At 39.4% G+C, this 22,078-nt stretch overlaps 2 protein-coding genes across 6 annotated transcripts in view; one reads left to right on the top strand and one right to left on the bottom strand.

The window, feature by feature from the left end:
* The window catches only part of hdac7a (histone deacetylase 7a), a 52,045-nt gene extending 45,805 nt beyond the window's left edge, over positions 1-6,240 (top strand). For all 5 annotated transcript variants that reach the window (XM_047593549.1, XM_047593557.1, XM_047593565.1 and 2 more), the window contains 5 exons: positions 1,623-1,741; positions 2,210-2,343; positions 2,675-2,756; positions 2,873-3,011; positions 3,240-6,240. In XM_047593549.1, the coding sequence (XP_047449505.1) occupies positions 1,623-1,741; positions 2,210-2,343; positions 2,675-2,756; positions 2,873-3,011; positions 3,240-3,282 (517 nt within the window). In that variant the 3' untranslated portion in view covers positions 3,283-6,240. The remainder of the gene's footprint in view (positions 1-1,622; positions 1,742-2,209; positions 2,344-2,674; positions 2,757-2,872; positions 3,012-3,239) is intronic.
* Positions 6,241-8,188: 1,948 nt separating this feature from the next.
* Positions 8,189-11,715, bottom strand: LOC125013155 (twist-related protein 2-like). Its single transcript, XM_047593537.1, has one exon. It carries the CDS (start codon positions 11,389-11,391, stop codon positions 10,747-10,749), a length of 645 nt encoding a protein of 214 aa, XP_047449493.1. The 5' UTR covers positions 11,392-11,715; the 3' UTR covers positions 8,189-10,746.
* Between the last annotated feature and the right edge of the window lie 10,363 nt (positions 11,716-22,078).

Below are 22,078 nucleotides of genomic sequence, written 5' to 3'. Positions count from 1 at the left end.
GACATACCTTGTTTTTAAATTACATCTCCTGTGGAAGTTGCTAATTATTAGTGATATGGGCTATATAAACACAAACGTGAAAAGGGAGTATTTTGCACTGGGCTTTGCTCTGAGTTACCCACAGACCATTGCACGTTTGAATGAAACAATGAGAACTTTAATGTAATCTACTTCATTGGTTAGAGGTTGCTTTGTTGCATTTTCACCTTATCTATCACCCCCTCTAGGCCTTATTTTCCATCACCCCAGCTCTTACCACCAACGCACATACACATTTTCACCCACTTCCTGTTCTCTCTTGATTGATCTTTAATAAGCATCCCATCCTCTCCTCCGCCCTCCTTCCTTCCCTCCATCTTTCCATTAGTTTGCCTGTAGTTAATCTCTCTGGGGGACCACATGAGCTTTAATGGGTCTACAGGCGAGTTGGGGTTGAGTTTTGTGGTTTTGTGTGCGATTGACAAGTGTGTGCACGTTCTCTCTTGCCTCATGTCCACGTCATCAAGACTTTTTCATGGATGGAGATTATTTGGTGGATAGAGACTTTTTCTCCTCAGTGTGTTACATCTGTATGTGGGAAAATTGTGTACTATTTGTTTTTGTGTTGCATATCTTAGTGTACATGCTCATTTCTGCAATCTGCGTTTTATCTCTACATGTCCTCATTTTTGTCTGTGAGGTCATGTTGTCCATCTGCATGCAGTCATGACAGCAGTATGCATTTGGATATGTGTATATGTGTGTGTATAAAAGGGAGGGAGGTCTCTAAAGTCCCAAGGCAGAATAATGAAAGTAAATGGATCCCAGATGGGCTGCTTTTCCTCCTTTCTCTGTGTTGTCAATGACATGAGGAGAGTGACAAGCCTCTAATGGGAAACAGACTCACATACTGAGGCTTTGAACTTCGCTGACAGTGACAAGCCACAGAATTGAGCCTCTCTCCACCTTTTGTACTATTAACAACAATTGCATTAAGGAAATCGTCATGTGCCTGATGTACACAAACAACACTGAGCATGTTAGCTGACAAACAATATGACTTTGTAGATGAGTCTTACTCGAGACTCAGCATCTTCTCCAAGAGGGAAACAATAGTCTTTTGTCAGCTCCGTCTGAGCTGCTGCGATCAGCCAAACCTTGGTCCCACTTGTCATGTTAATGACTGCTTTAGATGGGATCATAATCATTTGTCAGCTGAGAGAGGCTGTCCAGTTTGGAAATGCCTAATTTGATTTGAAAACAGACATATTTTAGTGACAAATGAATTGTGAAGTCAGCTCAGGGGGGTGGGGTCTTTTGGGGGGAGGTGGGGGGGTTTATGTTTGTATATGTGAACACCTCAGTGATGTCTGGCTGGTTACAACATGTATTTCACCTGTACTTTAGTTGCTTTTTTACAGTCTTTTGGGCAATTTAAACACTGTGTGAAAGTCACTGCTCTGTGTCAGATAGAATCAACACTATTGTGTTGTCTGTGTGGCAAAACACAGCAGTTATTGTATTGGCATTACAGGGAAAAATGGAAAATAAAATTACACCCTAACATCGATCAATGTATATCTACCTAACTACTTCTTTACTGTCCCTAGAAGTTACAGTGGGCTGTGTATATGTGCTTACAGGTCTGTGGTGATGCCCATTGCCCAGGAGTTCTCCCCGGATGTCGTTCTGGTGTCAGCTGGGTTTGATGCTGCTGAGGGAAACCCAGCTCCTCTGGGAGGATACAAGGTCTCCGCAAAGTGTAAGAACTTTTTTTTTAAAAGTTCTTGTGTATAGCAAGATATATTCAGAATAACGATTTGTCCTGTTTTCCTGAGAGAGAGAGAGAGAGAGAGTGAGAGAGAGAGAGAGAGAGAGAGAGATAGATAGATAGATAGATAGATAGATAGATAGATAGATAGATAGATAGATAGATAGATAGATAGATAGATAGATAGATAGATAACTTTATTCATCCCCAAAGGGAAATTAGGTATCTGGAAATATTAGTATATTATTACAGCCCCTGTCCAACATGGAGCAAAGAGCAGAAGTGTGCCTCGCTTCATCACTGCATCACTGCAAAAACATGTTTCTATGGGACGATCTAAGCTATTAAAATATATTTGTTGTCATAAGATATTAGAAACACCCTTTTTGGTAGTCTCACTGTAAGTGGTCTGGTTTTTGCAGGGATCCTACTTCATGTTAACATTTCTGTGTGTCACAGGTTTTGGCTTCCTGACCCGCCAGCTGATGTCTCTAGCAGGAGGTCGTCTGGTTTTGTCCCTTGAGGGAGGTCACGACCTTACTGCTATCTGTGACGCATCTGAAGCCTGTGTCAGTGCACTCTTGGGAATACAGGTGAGGCATGCTGGGTAATGGATTTCTTTTTTTAGATCTTTGTTTTTGGGACTGTGAGGCGGCCTTGCACACCAAGCAGGGAAATAGCGCATGGACTAATTATGCCACAGTTTTTTATCTCAACGGAAAATCTAAATAATTAAAAAGAATCATGGAAGATATTGTTTGGACTGAAGGCTTTTTTTTCTTAAATATTTTATATGATTGGTTTTGATAAAAATACAGTGTTTAGTGTTTAATGTGTCTCTTCTGTTCCTTTGTAATCAAACTTGTGACTATTGAAAAGATATAAGTAAACTGACTTTCTGTGTGTGTGTCTCTGTCCCTGTAGGACCCACTGTCAGAAGATGTTCTCCTTCAGAAGCCCAATGCTAATGCAGTCCGCTCCTTGCAGGCTGTCATACAGATACAAAGTGAGTAGCACTACAACTTCATTGAATTTGTATTTATTTATTTTGTTCATTTGTTTTTTCAGTTTTAATATACTATGCACATAATAAAGTCGTGAACGTGTGTGTGTGTGTTGCAGGTCAGTACTGGCAGAACCTGAAGGCCTGCAGTGGATCGGTGGGTCTGTCGTACCTGGCTGCTCAGAGTAGAGACTGCGAGGAAACAGATGCTGTTAATGCCTTGGCCTCGCTCTCTGTGGGAGTCCTTCCTAACAAGAGGTACAACACACGCTCATATCCACTGACACACTTCAAATTCATTTTATTTATGTAGCGTCAATAACCAGCATGAGCATGAAGGCGGCAGTGGCAAGGATACTTCCTTTCAACTAGAGGAAATCTTGAAGAACCCTGCTCATATGGGACCCATCTGCTTGAGAAACTAAAATCACGCTTTCACCCTTCATATCTAATTCTAAGCTCTCCATTTTTCACCTTTTCCTCCAGCCTTCCCGATGAGCCAATGGAGCATGACAGCGACTCCATGTAGGAGAATCCAACCAATCCCTTCACAGCTCACTTTCAGGAACTGAGCACCAGCTATAGCGCCGGCTCTTCTGTGCTGTCACATGAACATGAAGGGGACATGGTTATAATTCCACTAAGCCCAACCCATTTGCCTTCTCCACACACCACCCCACAACACACACAATGCTGAACCTCTTCAAACATGCCGTTACGAGCACCTCAATGCTGGTATCCACTGGGCTGACACCAGCAGCACTACCTGCAGCTGAGAAACCTTCTGAAACCTCACCATAGAGCAATACAAGTTGACTTTAATATATGTCTGCTGACTGACATCGGACTGTGTGTGGGTGCGTGTGTGTTGAGAGGTCCAGTGCCACAGCGCTGTGACCACAAACCTTTTAAAAACAGACTATGGAGCTCTGCTCTGATTCTTCTTGAAGCACTATGTACCAGCATCTGTTTTGTTGCCTTAATGTTGCCTTAACATGAAGACTGACATCAGGTTTCAAAGGAGGAGACTGTGGATTATAAATACTGTTCTCTTCTACCACATTGCTTCCCATTTCAAAGTTGAAGCAAATGCAGACCAAACTGGATGCACAATGATGCAGAATGAACCTACTGTATGACATCAGGTAAAAAGCATACAAGCTTATTCAACGCCAAGAAGTGGCCACATCATAAAGAATACAGAAGAACGAATATCAAAAAAGACAAGGGTTGTCTGTTTCAATGATGTCATTACATGCAGTTTAACCACTAATAGAAGACAACAACAAACTCAAGGAAAATAGAGAACATGACAAAATGCACAACTGTGGTTTTGTTGAAACAAACAAAAAAGGACTATTGTCCTTAGCTGTTTTATTGCACTGTTCATTCCATAATGTGAACCATAACAAATTCCAGAGCTCTGGGAAAGAAAAAACAAACAATTCCTCTGTAAATTATTTAATAGGTTTTTTTCTTTTTGAAGATTTGGATGAAAATGGTGTTTGTGATATTTTTCCCACTCTTCATCTGAGATGTCTTATGAAGTCTCTGACTCACTCTATTGACACCTAATAGTCACAATACCGTAGAGGAAGTTGGCAAGATTTTAAGAGCAATATTGTTTTCCACTGCTGTGTCTTAGATTCACACACATATACAAACCTACACACACTTACAAAGCAATGATGAACTGTTGACATACCACTAGTATTGAATACTGTATATTGTTTGAATTTGAGATGAAAGAAGTGTTCATTCCACCATAGCACCACTGAGGACCATTGTATTGTTCTCTAGTAGCAATACTGTTAATGCACTTAATGGACATCACCCAAAGAAAATTGCCTTAATATAGCCTGCACTTGGCTTGGAAGCAACATGAGGGACCAGTATGAATACTACTCTTACAGTGAGTCTGTATGTAAAAGACAATATTTGAACCTGTGGATTTAGGTGGACATCACATGTGCAGTCTTTTGTATACTGTTTGATTTGTTGATGAGCACAGTGACCTGACCTGGTCTGAATGTTTTGCTCATCAGTCTAAATAAGGAAACAGTTTGTCGTATTTTGTGTGTTGTTGGGAAGTATTTTATATATATATATATATATATATATAAGTCTTGAACTATATATATATATATATATATATATATATATAGTTCAAGACTCTTCTCTGTAATACTTCTTAGTAGCAACTCTTCTTGTTGTACAATCACGTCTAGACGACGCCAAGCTACGAGATCACATCAGTCTGTCATCTAGCTGATATTAGTAGTAGAGATAATGTTGATTCCTCATTTGAAGAATTGTTTTTTTATGACCGTCCTGCTACATGGGCACATAAGGGCTCTGCATTCCAAATGAAAAAGTGTTTCTTAGTTTGGATATTTTTGTGTCATTTTCGTTTTGTTCTTAGTAGGTTAGACTAGTACTGATGGCTGTAGAAAACAGCTTCAGATGGATGAGTCTACTTTGTGGCCGACTATTTACATTTCTTCACTAAATTAAATTCTAATTTGACTATTTGACTAGTTTAGCTTTCCTGTGAGTTTTCACATTCACTGTTGGACTTGTCAAACCAACAAAATTTAAACTTGTGGTTTCGACACGTGGTGTTTTGTACATGAATTTAACTGGTTTGCTTTAATCAGACCATAAACACTGTCTGCCCAGCCTCAGAGCTTATCTTAAACAAAAAGTAGATACCAAAACGGAAGAATTTACCATTGCAGAGGTCCCATTGTTGTTTCAGCCCTGCTTTATCCTATAGCAGAAATTATTGAGGACATGTTGCGTGGAGGGTCACTCTGTTATGAGTGCAGCTGTATGTCATTCTTGTGTTGTTTATAGTATTCTTAGTATCAAGTGACAGCACAAACGATATGCTGTGTCAGTCTCATGCAGCATGTCTGACAGATGCATGTGGTGTCTATGAAGTAAATGCTGTCCGTGTGAGTGGCTGTGTGCATGAGGGTCTTGCTGATTGTGTGTACACTAGTACATACATATGTACTAGTGTACATGTTCATGTGTTTTGTGCATTTATTTGTAAGTGTTTAAGTGATTGTGTGTCTGTTGAATCCTGTAAATGACTCCTGTATTATATTCCCAGTGACTGTTCTATTATGTAGAGGCCAGTATTGCCTCAGATCTTAATTCCCTTTATTACTGATGTAATTTGTACCTTCTTCTTAAAGAAAGACACTGTAAATAGAAACTCCTAGACCAAAATACACATCACACATGTGCCTTGATGCATTAAGTAGTATGTGTATTGGTAACTCTTAACTAACTGGACTTACAGTAGCTCTGTATCTCTAAACATGACTTTGAAATCTTTGTTTCATGTTGTTTTTTATTATTAACTTGTATGTGTTATTTTTCTTTCACATTTCCTACTATGTGTATGTATAGAAAGATTTGTCTATTTTGTACTTTTTGTCTTTTCCTCTTGATTAAAAAAAAATAATTTCTAGTATAAGCCCATTCCTGTCTGGCCTTTTAATGAAACATAGTGTCAGGTAAAGTAACAATGACAATATCCACAATATCACAATATCACAACATCTCATCTCATCTCATCTTCCGTACCGCTTTTTGTGCTGTTGCGCTCCGTACCACAATTCACTAGGGTCATGGGGGTTGCTGTAGTCTATCCCAGCTGGCATCGGGTGAGAGGCGGGTTACACCCTGGACAGGTCATTAGCCTATCGCAGGGCTAACACAGAGACATACAACCATTCACACTATACCACAACATTTCCTTTCCAGTATATTACAAAAGGTAAAGGAAATTAATATATTTTCTGAACAATATTTTTTTTCTTATTTGTAGCCTCCAGTGATCTTGACCTTAGCTAGTTTCTGTACCACTTTTTAAGACTTTGATAGCCTGTTATCTTGTTAGTTCTGTAGAGGACACAGTGGAATTGTTAGATCAAATCATTTTAGCTTACACAGACTAAAGATTTTTTATGTCTCTTTAAAGGTGTAGATAGATAGAAGTGCACTGTGTCTAGCGTGTTTACCTTTTTACAAAACAATTTATTAAATAATCACTATAATTTCAAATAAATTTTAAATTGACCATTAATAGGGTACCATCAAGTCAGTTTGTCTGTAGTTGGAAACTATTTTGCTGATTTGCAATAACAGAAAATTAATTATTTTAACGGAAAATTATTGTGGCACTAATCTCTGAAGTGGTCAGTGTACTGGTCATCGTGGTCATTTGCTAAAAGCGTAGGTGCAAGCAACAAGCTAATTGCTAAAATGTAATGAGTGGACGTCATATCACTATATCAAACTCACCCAAGTTGGAACTTTAGCTGGGCTGGTGTTTGGCAAAGAGAAAGCATTACAGAAATATTGTCAGAATTTTGGCTCTGAAATTGAGCAGATGGTTAGATTTTGCCATTAGCCATGCTTCCTTGTTAGTTGTGTCGCATCAGTCATGTCAAGATAACTTTACACCATTATCTCACAGTATTTCTCCTCAGTGCTCATCTGCATGTAGTGCCATTATTCAGAGCATGTGATAGTGATACACATCAATATCAAATTATGCCTGTTCTTTTGTTCTGAACTCAGTCTCTGCCCTACACTGCTGTTAATATCTCTAACAGTCTTATGTTGTTAATTAAAATAAATTAACACAGAAGTCAATGCAAATGGACATTAACACACTAATTTCTCATCGCTATACGTCATCGCTATATGTTCAGTTATGTAATGCAACTGAGCACATTTATTGTACTGTGAGTACAGTCAACAAATACGAATATCACATGTTTTTTGCTGGAATGTATTATTATACCTTCACTAAATGTCAGAGGGAAAGAAATTCAGCTTTTTTTTCCCTCTACATAAAATATACAGTATATGATTAACATAATAAAAAAATAGGGTGGGAGATGATATAAGTGAAGCTGAAATAAATAATGACTGAGTTAGTAACCAAAACCAGTAACCATTCTTTGCATTTTAGCTTTCATTTCAGTTTTTAAGCATTCATTTCCCAGATTTCCCAGGTTTTTCTTGTATTGTTTGTAATGTTACTAATACTAATGAGCAGGTTATAGTCCCTGAACTGCTCCACAAAATAGTCCACTTCTGTCTGCATTGCCCAATTTATATAGTACAATTTATTGAGTACTTTTAAAAGTTTACATTACAAGTAATATTTTATTTAGAAGCTACTAGTAATATTTTCAACACAAGACTTTTACTTGTAAGAGTCCGTTCATTTTACAGTGTGCTTAATTAAACAATATACATATACCAATGAACATGAACATTTAAGTTGTTTTAAACTCTGTGTTTAAGCTTTAATGATTTACCTCTTGCTCAAGTATCAGTAAACCTGCAGGCCACTGCAGCATGACTAAAAAGATTAAGTTGTAACATATAATTTGGGTCCACAGACAGGCTATAAATATCCCCAAAGTCTTTTATTGCAAATGGACATGTTCTCTTTTTGGAGGAATTAAGTGTTCCTCAATGACCAGGGTAAGGCACAGAGACCTCGTTAAATAAATAAAAGAGATTGGGTGAAGGAGGGAGAGAAAACAGTTTAGAGACAGTTTAACAAGAAAGGCAGGAGACAATAAGGGTGTGGCAGCATTATAAATCTCTGCACTAATCATCCTCCAGATTTAGCAAAAACAACAACCACAGGAAAGGTTTCAGGATAATATTATTTTAATTTGATTCTCCAGGGATTTTTTGTTTTTTTCGTATTTATCAGTGACAGTCGCAGTCTTTTGTATAACACCCTGTATGTGCTATAGTAAATGCACATAAAAACAAGCGTGAGTTTGGAAACTCTGCATAGGACATCCACAGTAATCTGTGCTTGAGAACGAAGTCTTGTTTGAACTGCTGAAAAATAAAATTTTGACCTGTATTATTACAGGTATTACAGGTTCCTTTTTAAATGACGGCTCTATCTGCATCTTGATGCTTTTAAACTTTTGTATGTTGTGCTTTTATCCACAAGTAAGGTACCTAGATAGTCCTAAAAAGTCCATATGATTAGAAACAAGAACAAAGAACAAGTATACAAAAGATCGGAGTCAAATGTAGCTGTAAAAGGCACAAAAGCAGACATGTTACAAGTTGCACTGATATATAAAAGAGTTTGTGGAGGTTCACAGTGGGCACATTTTAATATGTTTAATATGTTTTTGGAGAAATAAATAAATGTAACAAATGTTTAAATTGCCAGTAGCACAAAGATGCATATAACACTTTTTGTTCTTAACCTCCCAACAATAATACTGCAAGATGCCTAGACATGCACTTAAAATTCATCCCTGATTCTTCGAGCCTGGCCTCTCTCATTTTATGTACAAAATGCCCATTGGTTGCTTTTTCTTTCTTTTGGCCCAGAACTAAATTCTTTGTAAATGTCAAGTGTCTTCTAACATGTCAGCAAAGTTGAGCCTTCTGAGACCACACTGTGCTTACTGTGAAGCTTTGTAAAAGACTTCATATGTCTTTATAGGAGCTGGAAACATTAGCTACCTCCCTGGGATATTCTAATGATAGGTTGCTGGTCTTCAATGAAGGGAGAAATGGTTTGTCATGGATATGTATCGAAAGCAAACAGAATGTCTACTTCTCTCAAATTCTCTCTGTAGCTATTTCTGTGAAACAATATGTAAACCTTGCAGATTAGCGCAACAGCACAAAAAGTGGTATATAATTTGGTAACAATGTTGTCTTTTAAAAACAGCACTCAGCTTTTTTTATTATTATTATTATCATTATTATTATTTTAGATTCAAATTTAGAGGAAAGTGCATTTTGTTACACCTATGTATATGTGTGCATTTGTGTGTATAAATCAGTTCTCACCTCCTCCATCACTTCCATGGTTTATGGAAGCCCAGTGGGGAGCAACATCAGCCTCTCCCTTTGATGGTGACACTCATGATTCATGGCTTTTAGGGGCCGTTTGTTTTCATTACGCCTCCACATCAGGCTGCTGTAGCTGTATCACGGTTTCGTGCAAAGCAAGCAAATTTGGGCCAGAATGAGAGGAAAGAATTTCAAGAGAGTTTTTTTGGCACTAGAAGAAACAAAAGGGGCTTGGTTTTGGTCTAAAGAGGAGAAACTCAACACAGGAAGACGGCTGTGTGCTGCTACTTTTTCCACTGTTGCTTGGGTTTGGAGGTGGTCAGGATTTGTAAAATGAGTCTTGGAAAAATAGGAGTTGAAAGGGTACAGAAAAGTCAAAGGTCCAATATCTCTTGAAGCTTTCAATTTTTGTCTTTCCAGTTCTGACTTCCTTCTTTGCATTCTATAGCTGGTGTACTTTATGTATTATAAAACAAGTAAAGGAAACCTTTATACATCTCCAGACAGAAAAATATAAAATGTGGCTCATAGTATGCATATCTCATGGTTTTTGTGATGATAATGCTGTTCTTGGTGATGACATCAAAGATGAAACCAGGTGTAAAGCTTCAGAAGTTGAGGGGTGAGAGGACCAGCAGAATGAGCCATGCTGTTGTGTGGAGGCAAATCTTAGGACATTACCTGTCTTGTCCTCCAACTTAATCGTTGTAAACGTAATACACACCTTGTAAGGAATATTCCATGAAAAGTTATCTGTAATCATTTCAGTCCAGGGCACCCACCGGCAGTAATCGCTGCTTTTAGCAAAGCAAAACAATGGATAGTGACAGTAATCCACAGTTACATTTTATATGTGGCTTGACCACAATGAAAACTACATGTCCATGAACAGTGGTGACTTAAAAGTCACCTCTGACCTTTGAGCCACCACTGTTCAAAGATGTTGTGTCTCTCATAAAGGGTAAGGAATTCTTTCCATTGAGTCAAACAGATGATCTCAGAGGAAGTGGTCATAGAGTTCCATAAAGTTGACATAGTTTAGATGTCTCCTCAGCCCTCCATGTAATTAAGAATATTTTCCCGTCACAAGGAATTCATCACAAAAATTAAGGACTTTTGGAAGGGGCTAGTGACCAGCAGACATGGTGGACCAGGCCCCCTCCATCCTCCAAACAGAAAAGGCATAGCTCAGTCTCTCATGGGCCAGATAGTTACATCCAGCAAGCTTCATGTCCATCTCGTCACTCTGTAGGACCTGGTACAGAAAGTCAATGTAGCGTGACGCCAATTTAAGGGTCTGGATTTTGCTCAGTTTGTCAGAGGGGAGAGTTGGGATTATCTTTCGCAATGAAGCGAAAGCTTCATTCAGAGATTGTGTCCGCTGGCGCTCACGGATGTTGGCAATGACCCGCTGGGCATGTGAGTCCTCAAGGACAGAGAGACCCCCAGGACTAGGACCCCGGACCGGAGAAAGGGACGAGTCTGAGGAGGGCCGATGCTGAGGACTCCTCTTGAGTCTTTTGGTTATGGCCGGGGTGTAGATCTGGATTTCCTCCCCTGGTTTGACCTTGCCATCATCTGCTGATGTGATGGGACCATCTCTGGTGAGGTGATTCTCAGTATGGCATCCCATCTGCCGTTTACGCCCGATGACCCCTGGTGTTGCTACAACAACAGGACAGGCATTAGAAAGCAGTCTTCCTGTTTTCTCCTCTCTGGAAACCACTCCTTCCTCAGCATGGTCCACATTAGACTGCTCCTTCTCTCTCATGCTTGGCCACGTTCTTCTTTATGTGACCGGATTCTTCACGCCTGAGTTTCCTTCAGTATGTCTTATTCACTCTCTCTTTTTTTTAAACAGTTTTCCTCTGTTCTATTCGCCTTCAGGAAGTCCCTCTGTTGTGCTTCTCAGACCTTCTGCTGTGTTGTTGTTCTTCAGTCAACTTTTCACTTTGTTGCATTCAAACATATCAAGTCAAAATTAGTTAGAAATGAGCGCTGTTTTAGATTGCCACTGCCCTTCATCATCCACACACGGAAACCTATCGAGAGTGTGCACAGCATTGGCAAACCGGACTGCTCTCACGTCCCTCTCCTGTAGCAGCATGTGAGACAAAAGCAACTAGAATCTGACTTCTTAAAGGGAGGGGATAGTGAAGCTTTCAGCTGCCCACCCATCTGACTCACTGATTGGTTCAGAAGCCTTTTTTGTTACACAGCTGGGCTTAAGAAAACAGGAAAAAATGATCGTAAGTGATTGGTCCAATGAAAGGGACAAGGCGGAGACAAATGCATGTCATACAGCCAACCGAGTCAAAACCTTGTGACGTTCGCTTCATGTCTTAGAAGTTGCCCAAGTTTATAGGTTCCAGATTTCCTCCAGAGTCACTACCCTCCCCCATCTTGCTGCCTGGTTCTCTGTGCTCTCTTCTCCACAGTTCAGCACCATCATCAGTTGCTTTCAATAAAATTCAGAGAAAAGAAAAAAAGAAGAATCTTCAGATCTGTTTCTGGTTTGAAAAGATGAGGATCATCTAAATTTTTCTGTCATGTAAAAGCTGTTCCTGCTTAGAAAATGGCTAAATATGATGGCTGATGTTTAGAGACCCAGATAATAATACAACAACTGGTATGTATGTGTGTATGTATGTATGTATGTGTGTGTTTATATATATATATATATATATATATGTGGCTTGGCTTGGCTTGGCTTGGAAGAAGGAGCTGGAAGAAGGAGCTGGCATTCAGTCAGCACTGCAGAACTGAGGTCCAATCACAGCATTAAGGACAGAATGAGTACTGTGAATCACAGGGTGGCCTGTGGGACATTTTCTTACATTTATCCACCGAGCTACATCTAGAACACTCCTCGGCCCAGATCCAAAGTGGGCCTTGTTCTCCAAATTTCTGGATAATCCTCCAGCGTGACGCACAAGAAAAGAGGCTATTGTTAGCAATTTGTGAGCCAGAATGGCTTTTGACAGGTGCAGTCAGGACACAGAGCTGGGAAATCTCAAAATCTTTTGTTTGAGTCAGATAACAATGGCTCGTGTCCACAAAAAGAAACCACTATGGTTTGACCAAAGATGATATCAATTTCTTGATACAATACATGGAATGAATACAGTCATGTGTCTAAAGGTGTTGCAGTCTTTAAGAGACTCTTGAGCTCTTAGTAAAAATTATTGTTTTTGTCAATGGAGTTTGGGGCCTTTGAAAAGAATTATTAGAACTGCTTCTCCCATTGTCTGAAAAGACTGTCTGACAGCAATAATAAATCTGTAAATATATCATACACTTAAACTGACTGATTTTTTGCACAGTCACTTGCACTGGGGATTTGCTGACCACCATCTACTATACACACAATATGGATAAAAACCTCATATAACCCCATTTTAAAGAACCTTAACTATCTACTCCAATGAGCCCTGTGGAATCGCAATGAGTATGTCCACTCCCGCCCACACCCACAAAACTTTGAGTATTTATGTCCGCACAATAATAGAAATGCATTGATTTTGTGTCTTCTGTCGTCCCGCAGGAGAAAACACGTCATTTTATAGGCTATCAATAAAGAGATTCATGAGGTTGTTTGTTCCGTTTTCCTGGAGAACAGAGCAGGTGTGTCGCCTTAACCTAGAGGTGCCGGATTTGTGTCCGTTGTAAACTAGTATTTTTGGACATTCGTTACAACTAACAAAGTCCAGTTCGTTTCCATCTTTGTCACAGACAAATGATAAGTTTCTCCAAATGTCAGACTTGCCTTTCTTTGTCTTAGTGCTGTAAATACCTTCTTTGAGCTTCCTCTCGACATCATTTGTTGACATCCTGTCGCTAGGCTACGTCCCGATCCCGCAGTGTTTTTTTTAGCCGCCCACTCCCGCCCATTGCAAAGTTTATACCGCCCGCTCCCGCGAGATTTGAGTTGGGTCCTGTGGGACCCAGCAGGACCCAATCCCAATGCAGCCCTCTCAGCCACATCTCTGCGTTTCTGTGGAACTTTGCAGTCCCTGCTATTCCGCTCCTGAACACAAGATGTCCTCAAACTGTCTCACTTGCAACCACTTAACTCACCTCTTTTGCGTATCTAAGGAGGACCAATTCTGCCACAATAAAAAATACATAAATAAATAAATACCTACAGATATATGCATAAATAATTAAACAGCAGACAGTAGGCTTAACAGTAACAGAATATTTTCAGTTTGTGTCCAGGTACATGATGTTTGTAGTGTATCACATTACCCACACACATATACAGAAACAGTACTATTCAGCTCTTTTACTTGATTAAAAATAAAAGAAATCATATCTGATTCTCTATCACTATAATACACACACACACACACACACACACACACACACACACACACATATATACACCAAAAACACAGATATTTGAACTACGTAAATACATTTGTAACGTTAAGTTATTCACACCAATATACAACATATACACACATGTACAATAATATATAATACATATATAAACTGAAAAATTATACAGTGAGTAAAATAAGTATTGAAGCCATCACAATATTTCATAGTTTAAATATTTCTAAAGGTGCTATTGACATGAAATTTTCACCAGGTGTTGGTAACAACTCAAGTAGCCCATATGCTGGACGATATATCGGATATACGCGATGTATCTCGGCTAGTCCCCTGTGGGATATAGAAAATGACTATATCGTGAATATTCGAGTATACTGTACTCAATTGTCACGCAGCGCTTTTAGTCACCGGCAGGGTTTTCTCATTCTTGCTTGTCTCTGCACAGAGAGATAAAACAATAGCACCTAGTTACGTACATCACATTCTGTCACATTTACACATTCTGAGTAACATCTACTCTGTGTAGTTAAGTTGATCATAGTGTAGTGAGAGCATAAGCATTGAGGGAGAGGCGATTGTAAACAAACAAGGACATGTTAGCGTGTGGTAAACTTATAGGCTATAATCACCTCGGGTGTTGTTTATTGATAAACCAGGAGTCGCCCCACGGACTGAGATACGTTAGGAGATTAATTATTCCCACAAAGTTATGACAACCGTAAGGGTCTATATTATTATTGTGCTTCTGGCCACAGCTCTAAAGTGGTTGCGGCAAAAATAATGTAGCGGTGGGCCATCATGAAATAGCCTACACCGTGTTTCATCTTCAGAGCCAAACAGCAGGTTTTCCTCCCTTGTACTTGCTACACCCTACCTATGTCATTAGGTCTACTTTTTTCTTTTTTCTTTTTTTTTTTTTTAAATTAAGCAAGGAGCTTCATGTCATGTTCAATTGGCTACATCTTTATTTATTTATTTATTTATTCTGTTGTGCGTGATGCTATTTATCTTGCAAAGTTGTATGCTTGAAGTGATGAGACAAGTAGGTAGGTGAAATGTCGACTCTGGGCCTGCATGTTATAAGTGAAATTGATCATAAGGTTGCGGTATTTTTTAAAAACTTCATCCTAGAGGGTTTTGAAACCTCGACTGATGCTGCCTTACCTTCTCTGCTGACTCACCGGAGCAGTCGTCAGCTTCTCCTCCTTGTCTGTGTCACTCAGTGCGTTTACATGCACGTGAAAAAGGATCACAACGGTTCCCTTGGAAATAACATTTCTAACAAAGCCGGACTTCTACACTCCAAAAATGCAGGAGATATTCAGCAAAAAAAGGCGGAGTAGCTGGGACCAAAATGCAACCACTTCTGGGGTCACTCAGCCAGATCAAGCAGGGGTTCCCAAACTTTTTCGGTTTAAGAACGATAATAGAAATTTGATGTCTTGAGGGTACCCCAGCCTGATATTTCTTTTGTCACACACACAAACACACAAACACACACACACACACACACACACACACACACAGTACGTTTACATGCACATGAAAAAAACGAATTATTGCCTTAATCGGACTATAACAGGAGAACTTAAGTGCATGTAAACACGTTACTCCGATTAAAATCGGAGTTCTCATTATCTGATTGAGACACCCAGATAACGCGATTGGAGTTTTCATCAGACAATGCGTGTGCGCATGCTCCACCGCCGCTGCGCTGGTGTGACCCCGGAACAAAAACGTCCATGAAAGCCGATCGCAGAAGAAGAGGAAGAGAAACGAAACAGTCTGAGGGATAGCGCGGATCTTACTTGCATCAGAAGTGGCGTGAACATTACGTATAAGATTAAAAAATGTACTATTATCCATCTGGTTGTTGTTTGAAAAACCGGTCTGCCGCATGAAGGACTCTTGTTTATTATATCGCGTAATAGGTCACCCGGAAATCGGGCCACATTAACGTGGTATTATCCTGCTGAAAAGATACATATCGTCACCTAGTGTAGAAGAGGAGAACAGTTATTCGATTTTCTTGCGCTGCATGTAAACTGGGACAAGGACTGTAGTGAGAAAGTCGAATTTTGAGCATAGCTCGATTAAGTCCTGCATGTAAACACACTGACTGACTCGAGTCAGTTCGCAAACGGATCACTTACTGATTCGTTCGCCAGTACGTGAACGGATCACTTACCGATTCGTTCGTCAAGCGAACCAGTACACTGCAGGGTGCACCATTGGTGCCGACACAGAGGCTGAGATGCCGGAAGCCCCGCCAGTTGAAAGAGCTTTCTGGACCAAACGACTTTGGGGAATGGAACACACATTGTTTTACGTTTATAATTTATTTAATTTACACAATTAAAACGCACATTGGTTTACATTTATAATTTGCATTGCGTTTTACTTTTAATCACTGTTACGATTTTAATGGTGGGGGGTGTGGGTGGGGTACACATTATTTTTATTTTATTAATTATTTTTTTATTAAACTACTTACTGACTGACCCGATGAACGAATCAATTTATTGAACAGATTCGAATGATTCAGTACAGTAAAAAGAACGATGATTCCCATCACTAACTCACACCCTAACATACCGGTGGGCGGGGCTAAACTGTGTTTACAACTCTCTAATCGGCCGATCTGACCTGATGCATTCAGAGGACATAAAAACATGGGAAACATTGATACTAGACGAAACCGTACATACAATTTTCCTATTAAACTAAACAGTTAATAAAACATTAATTTCGTTTCCTTTTCTTTTTCTTATTTATTTATGTAGCCCAATATATTAAAGGAGTTACATCTACATTCATTGTTATTCATATATTATTAAAGTGTAACATACACTATTTTTTGCACTACTTTACAGTTGATGAAACATGAATTACTGTTGTGTGGGATCAATAAAGTTATTGTACTAAACTAAGAAGTTTTAATGCATTGTTTTTGGTACCTGTTTCCCATTAACTTTAGTGTGTGTGTGTGTGTGTGTGTGTGTGTGTGTGTGTGTGTGTGTGTGTGTGTGTGTGTGTGTGAACATAAGCTGAGGCATAAACATAAAATTCGCCGTGAAAATGTTCTTTAAAATCCTATTTGAATCACTTCACAGCGCAGCTTGGCCTCCTCCAATATGGCGGACATGCAGTTATGTCACATCAACGGGCCAGCCCAGTCAATGAGGCATCTACATATTAATGTCTATGCACCCATCCACCCACCCATCCCACTCTACAATATCCAGTGCATCCCAATCTAAGAAAATAAAATATATAAGAAGATATACAGAGCGAACTCAGGAAACACAAATCTCAATTAAGTGATATAATAAATAAGAAAACCAAATTCCTTATACACAGACCCCAACAAGAACTATTTTACTACAACAACAAATCTGGAAAATACTTGGCAAACCTTATCAAAGCAAACAAAGAAAAAACATCCATCCCCGTCATCAAGGACTCAGCAGGGAAGACAACACAAGCACCACTGGAAATCAATAAAATCTTTAAAGACTTTTATACAAAACTATATTCATCAGAAATAAACCCAACTCAAGACCGTATCAACTCCTTTTTTAATAATATCACTATACCACAACTTTGTCACGATCAAACTGCCACACTTGAAGAACCATTGAAGAAGAAGAATTATTCCATGCTCTCCAACTCATGCCCAGCAACAAATCACCTGGACCTGATGGCTTCCCTGCTGACTTCTCTTCTGGCCCATTCTAGCCCCATCCTTTATAAGACTTATTTTTCAAATAAAACAAACCGCAAAATTTCCACCAACAACGACAGGTAAAGCAGACATAATACAGCCATAATTTCACTAATTCTCAAACCCGACAAAGACCCGTCACTACCGTCAAGCTACCGTCCAATTTCTCTCATTAAAACGCCGACATCAAAATTATCACCAAAGCACTTGCCTACAGACTAAAAAAAGTAATGCCATCCATAATCCATCCAGACCAGACCAGTTTCATTAATGGCAGACACTCCTCCAATAACACACGCACTAGATGCAGAAAAAGGCATTTGACAGGGTTAATTGGTCATTTCTCATATCCACTGTATAAATGTGACTTTGGGGAATCATTTATTAACTGGATAAAAATTCTACACACAGCACCTTCCACCACTGTTACCACTAACTTCACAACCTTTCACACTTCACAGGGAGACTAGGCAAGGATGCCCACTCTCTCCCTTCTTGTTTACAATATTCATTGAACCCCTAGCAGCAGCCATACGCCAAAACACCAACATCAAGGGAATCCAATCACAGAACACACACCACAAAATCAGTCTTTACGTGGATAATATCCTACTTTTCCTACAAAACCCCCACACATCCCTTCATGAGACAATTAAAACCATTGAATCATTTTCCAACATGTCTGCTTACTTGGTGACACCTCTGCAACAAACCTGACAAACCGAAACTATAAACTTCCTCTACTGGCCCTAACCCATCTGTGTCCGCTCATCCTGTCTTGATGTTTGTGCAACTGAATAAGCCAGGGCACTCTTGTTTCTGATTCGTTGAGCCCAGGCTTAGTCACTTATCCCGAATATCTGAATCCTACTTTTGTGCAACGGGCCCCTGGAGTGCTCTCGTGTGGCACACTGCATATCAATGCTATTCTTCTTGTATTTAACATCAAAAGGGAAGAAAGAAAAAAATATGGAGCAGGAATGGACAATGCAAGGCAGATAGGCAACCCAATGAAATGCACATACAATCAGAATCTAATGCTCACATCATGTCACAAAACCAAACAAACAAACAAAAACAAAAAATAAATTAAAAAAATAAATGCCACACGTGCCCCGCAGTTGGGGGAGGGAAGTGGGTAGCGGGGGCTGGAGGCTGCGGGGAGCCTTAGGCTGGTCCCCAGTGGGCTGGCAGGGGCCTGAGACACCTCATAAAAATGAATAAAAATAAAATAAAATAAATAAATCAGTCTCATAAGACATTTGTCTTCCTCCTCCCCCTCCACTATCCTTCACTATCCTCCATTATACACTGAAAAACAGTTGGAGTGTTATTTACTTGGGAAAACCTAGGAAAGTTAGAGTTGTAAGTAAATTCTATGGACGATTATCTAGTAAACCTTACTTGCAGGACAACATTTACACAACATTTTACATAATTGAAGTTAAATTGCCTAAATGTGTTTTTAATGTTTTTGTGTATTGAAACAATGACTTTAAAAAATGATTCAACTGTTTAATTTTCCAGAAGGTTTGCAAACAACAAAAGAACACTCAAATCTGTGACCCTTTGAAAATGGCCTTACAACCCACCAGTTGAGAACCTCTTGACTTGAGAATACTGATCTAACTTCCCTTCCTTCCTTCTTTTCTCCTTCATTCCTTCCTTTCTCGACCCGAAGACAGCACGCGTTAATACAGTGCAACAAGTTGAAATAAAAATAACGTCATTAAAAGGAGAACATAGACAAATAGCCACATAAAAACATGTGCCGTTTTTTTTTTTTTTCTTTTAATACCCTCTTTGAAAGGACAACTCTTGGGTCAAACATGTGCACTCAAGCTAGAAGCTTGTTTCGCACAGACAGGATCTTTGGGGACAGCTTAAGGAAATCAAGCTCTAGAAGCTTTTGGAACACTTCAAAAGTGAACTTCATTTTTGGTGGGCAACTCAAGTTCATGGCATAAATGAGACAGGCCTTTACAACGCGTCGGATGCACCTTCATCTTTTTCACTTGTGTGGTAGACACAGACCCTCAGGACTTACTCAGCCTGGTCCTCTTGAGCTGCCTCTCTGCTGATACCCTGTAAAATATATGTGAGTCCATGTTCAGGTGCATAGTACAGCTAATTCTTTTTTATTCTAGTTAAAAACTAGTGTCAAATATATCAATATTTCGATAACAGCTGAAGTGTGCAATCACTTTTACACAAACAACCTGAGACAATCATTACCCCAAATTTCATGTCAGGAATATGATATTATTCATTGACATTTTCAGCCTTAGGTATCCAATATTCACTTAATTTTTCATTTTTTGCTTTTCATGCATTAAACAAAATTTCATCAAGCAATATACAATTTTTAACATTCAAGTAAACATATTTTGGTAAATTTAGATTAAAATTTTAGTTCTGTGATATCTTTTTTTTTTTTTTAATCATATTGATACATCACACAAGAACGCTCAGCATTTGTTTGTTTTTGCCTGAACAAGGACAGAAACTGTTTTCAGGCCAACCAGCATGCAAAATAAAAAGTTTTTAATCTCATTATCGTGACTTGCCAGGGGGATTTCTTTTCATCTTGGGCTTCCAGGCATATTACATTTTGTTTGTTAAAAACTAACAGAAATATGAAGCATTTTTGAAATTTAAATTTGGACAATATTTGAAAATAAATTGTTCAAAGGGACCAATAAAGGCTCAAAAATGGTAATTCTCTGACAATTATTTGATGGTTCAATAAGTTGTATTTAAAGGGGAAGTGAATAAGAATATAATATAATGTACTCAAGTGAACATTGTGTTTGAATTTACCTTGTAGTCCTTGATAAGTTCCACTGAAGACTCCCCCAGGAATTTCACCAGGGCTCGAATAATGGCCTCCCGTCTCACTTCAATGTGTCGGTGCTTTAACAGACAGAACACGCTTGTGTAGGAAGTACCATATGAATTCACTTATTTATACATGTTGTCAAACGAAGCAACATCAAAATTCATACAAAACTATGATATCCTGATTGCTATCCCCTCTCTCTCTCTCTCTCTCTTTCTCTCTGCGTTTACATGCAGAGCTTAATCAAGCTACACTCAAAATTTGACTTTCTTACTACAGTCCTTATCCCAATTTACATGCAGCGCAAGAAAATCAAATAACTGCTCTCCTCCTCAACACTAGGTGGTAATACGTGTCTTTTCAGCGGGATAATATCACGTTAATACAGCCCGATTTCCGGTTGACCTATTACGTGATATAATAAACAAGAGTTGTTCATGCGACAGACCAGCATTTAAAACAACAACCAGTCGGATAATACTACATTTTTTATCTTGTACACAATGTTCACGCTACTTCTGGTGCAGGTAAGATCTGCACTATCCCTCAGATGTCCCTTGGATGTTTCTGTTCCGGGGTCACACGCCAGCAGTGGTTGTGGAACATGCGCACACGCATTATTCGATGAAATCTCCGATCCACTGTATACATGCCAGAGAAAATCGAATTCCAATCGCATTATCTGTGTGTCTCATTCAGATAATGAGAACTCCAATTTTAATTGAAGTAACATGTTTACATGCACTTAAGTTCTCCTGTTATAGTCCGATTAAGGCAATAATTAGTTTTTTTTATGTGCATGTAAACAAACTGAGTGTGTGTGCGTGTGTGTGTGTGTGTGTGTGTGTGTGTGTGTGTGTGTGTGGGTGTGTGTGTGAGTGTGTATGACAAAGATATATCAAGCTGGGGTCCCATCAAGACATCAAATTTCTATTATCGTTCTCGAGATGAAAAAGTTTGGAAACCCCTGCTTTATCTGGCTGAGTGACCCCACAAGTGGTCGCATACCCTCTCCTTCTCTAAAGTGGCTTCTGTGTCCCCAATTGGCAGTGGAGGCAGGTAGTCTGCAGATCCATTAGCAATGGCTCACACTTTCTGGTATCCAAATGTCTTGGTGTCAATGGACGTTAATGCTTTGTTGGGCTTTTTGATGACTTTGCTAGAACCATTCTCATTTGACCTCTGTCTTTTGTGAGTTCACTTCTAGGTCTGGACAGGAAAGCTGACGGCCTCTCAGTTTTGCATGGCAAATCCCCATTTTCCATTTCATCCTCTGCTGCCACGCGTAAAGGCCATTAAAAGACCCCGGTTCCCTGAGACACAGGAACTTTTCAATTAAGGCTTCAACCACTGTCAAAATTTGAATCCCTGTGGAGTATGCTTTGTAACCAAAAACCACTTCTGCATGCTTCTCCAGTATGCTGCTTGTCACATTTGGGTGGTTGAGCAGGGCACCATTCAGTCAAGCCCTGACTGGCACAATGTTTAATGTTGCTTTATCCTCCTGTTACGACTCTAGTCGTAGTTTGTTTCAGGTGTGTGCTGCGCAGAGGAGAT

The sequence above is a fragment of the Mugil cephalus genome, chromosome 1 (genome assembly GCF_022458985.1).
Source record: "Mugil cephalus isolate CIBA_MC_2020 chromosome 1, CIBA_Mcephalus_1.1, whole genome shotgun sequence".
NCBI classification, from domain to species: domain Eukaryota; kingdom Metazoa; phylum Chordata; class Actinopteri; order Mugiliformes; family Mugilidae; genus Mugil; species Mugil cephalus.
The sequence above is the reverse complement of the archived record's forward strand: the minus strand, read 5'-3'. Positions and strand labels throughout refer to the sequence as shown.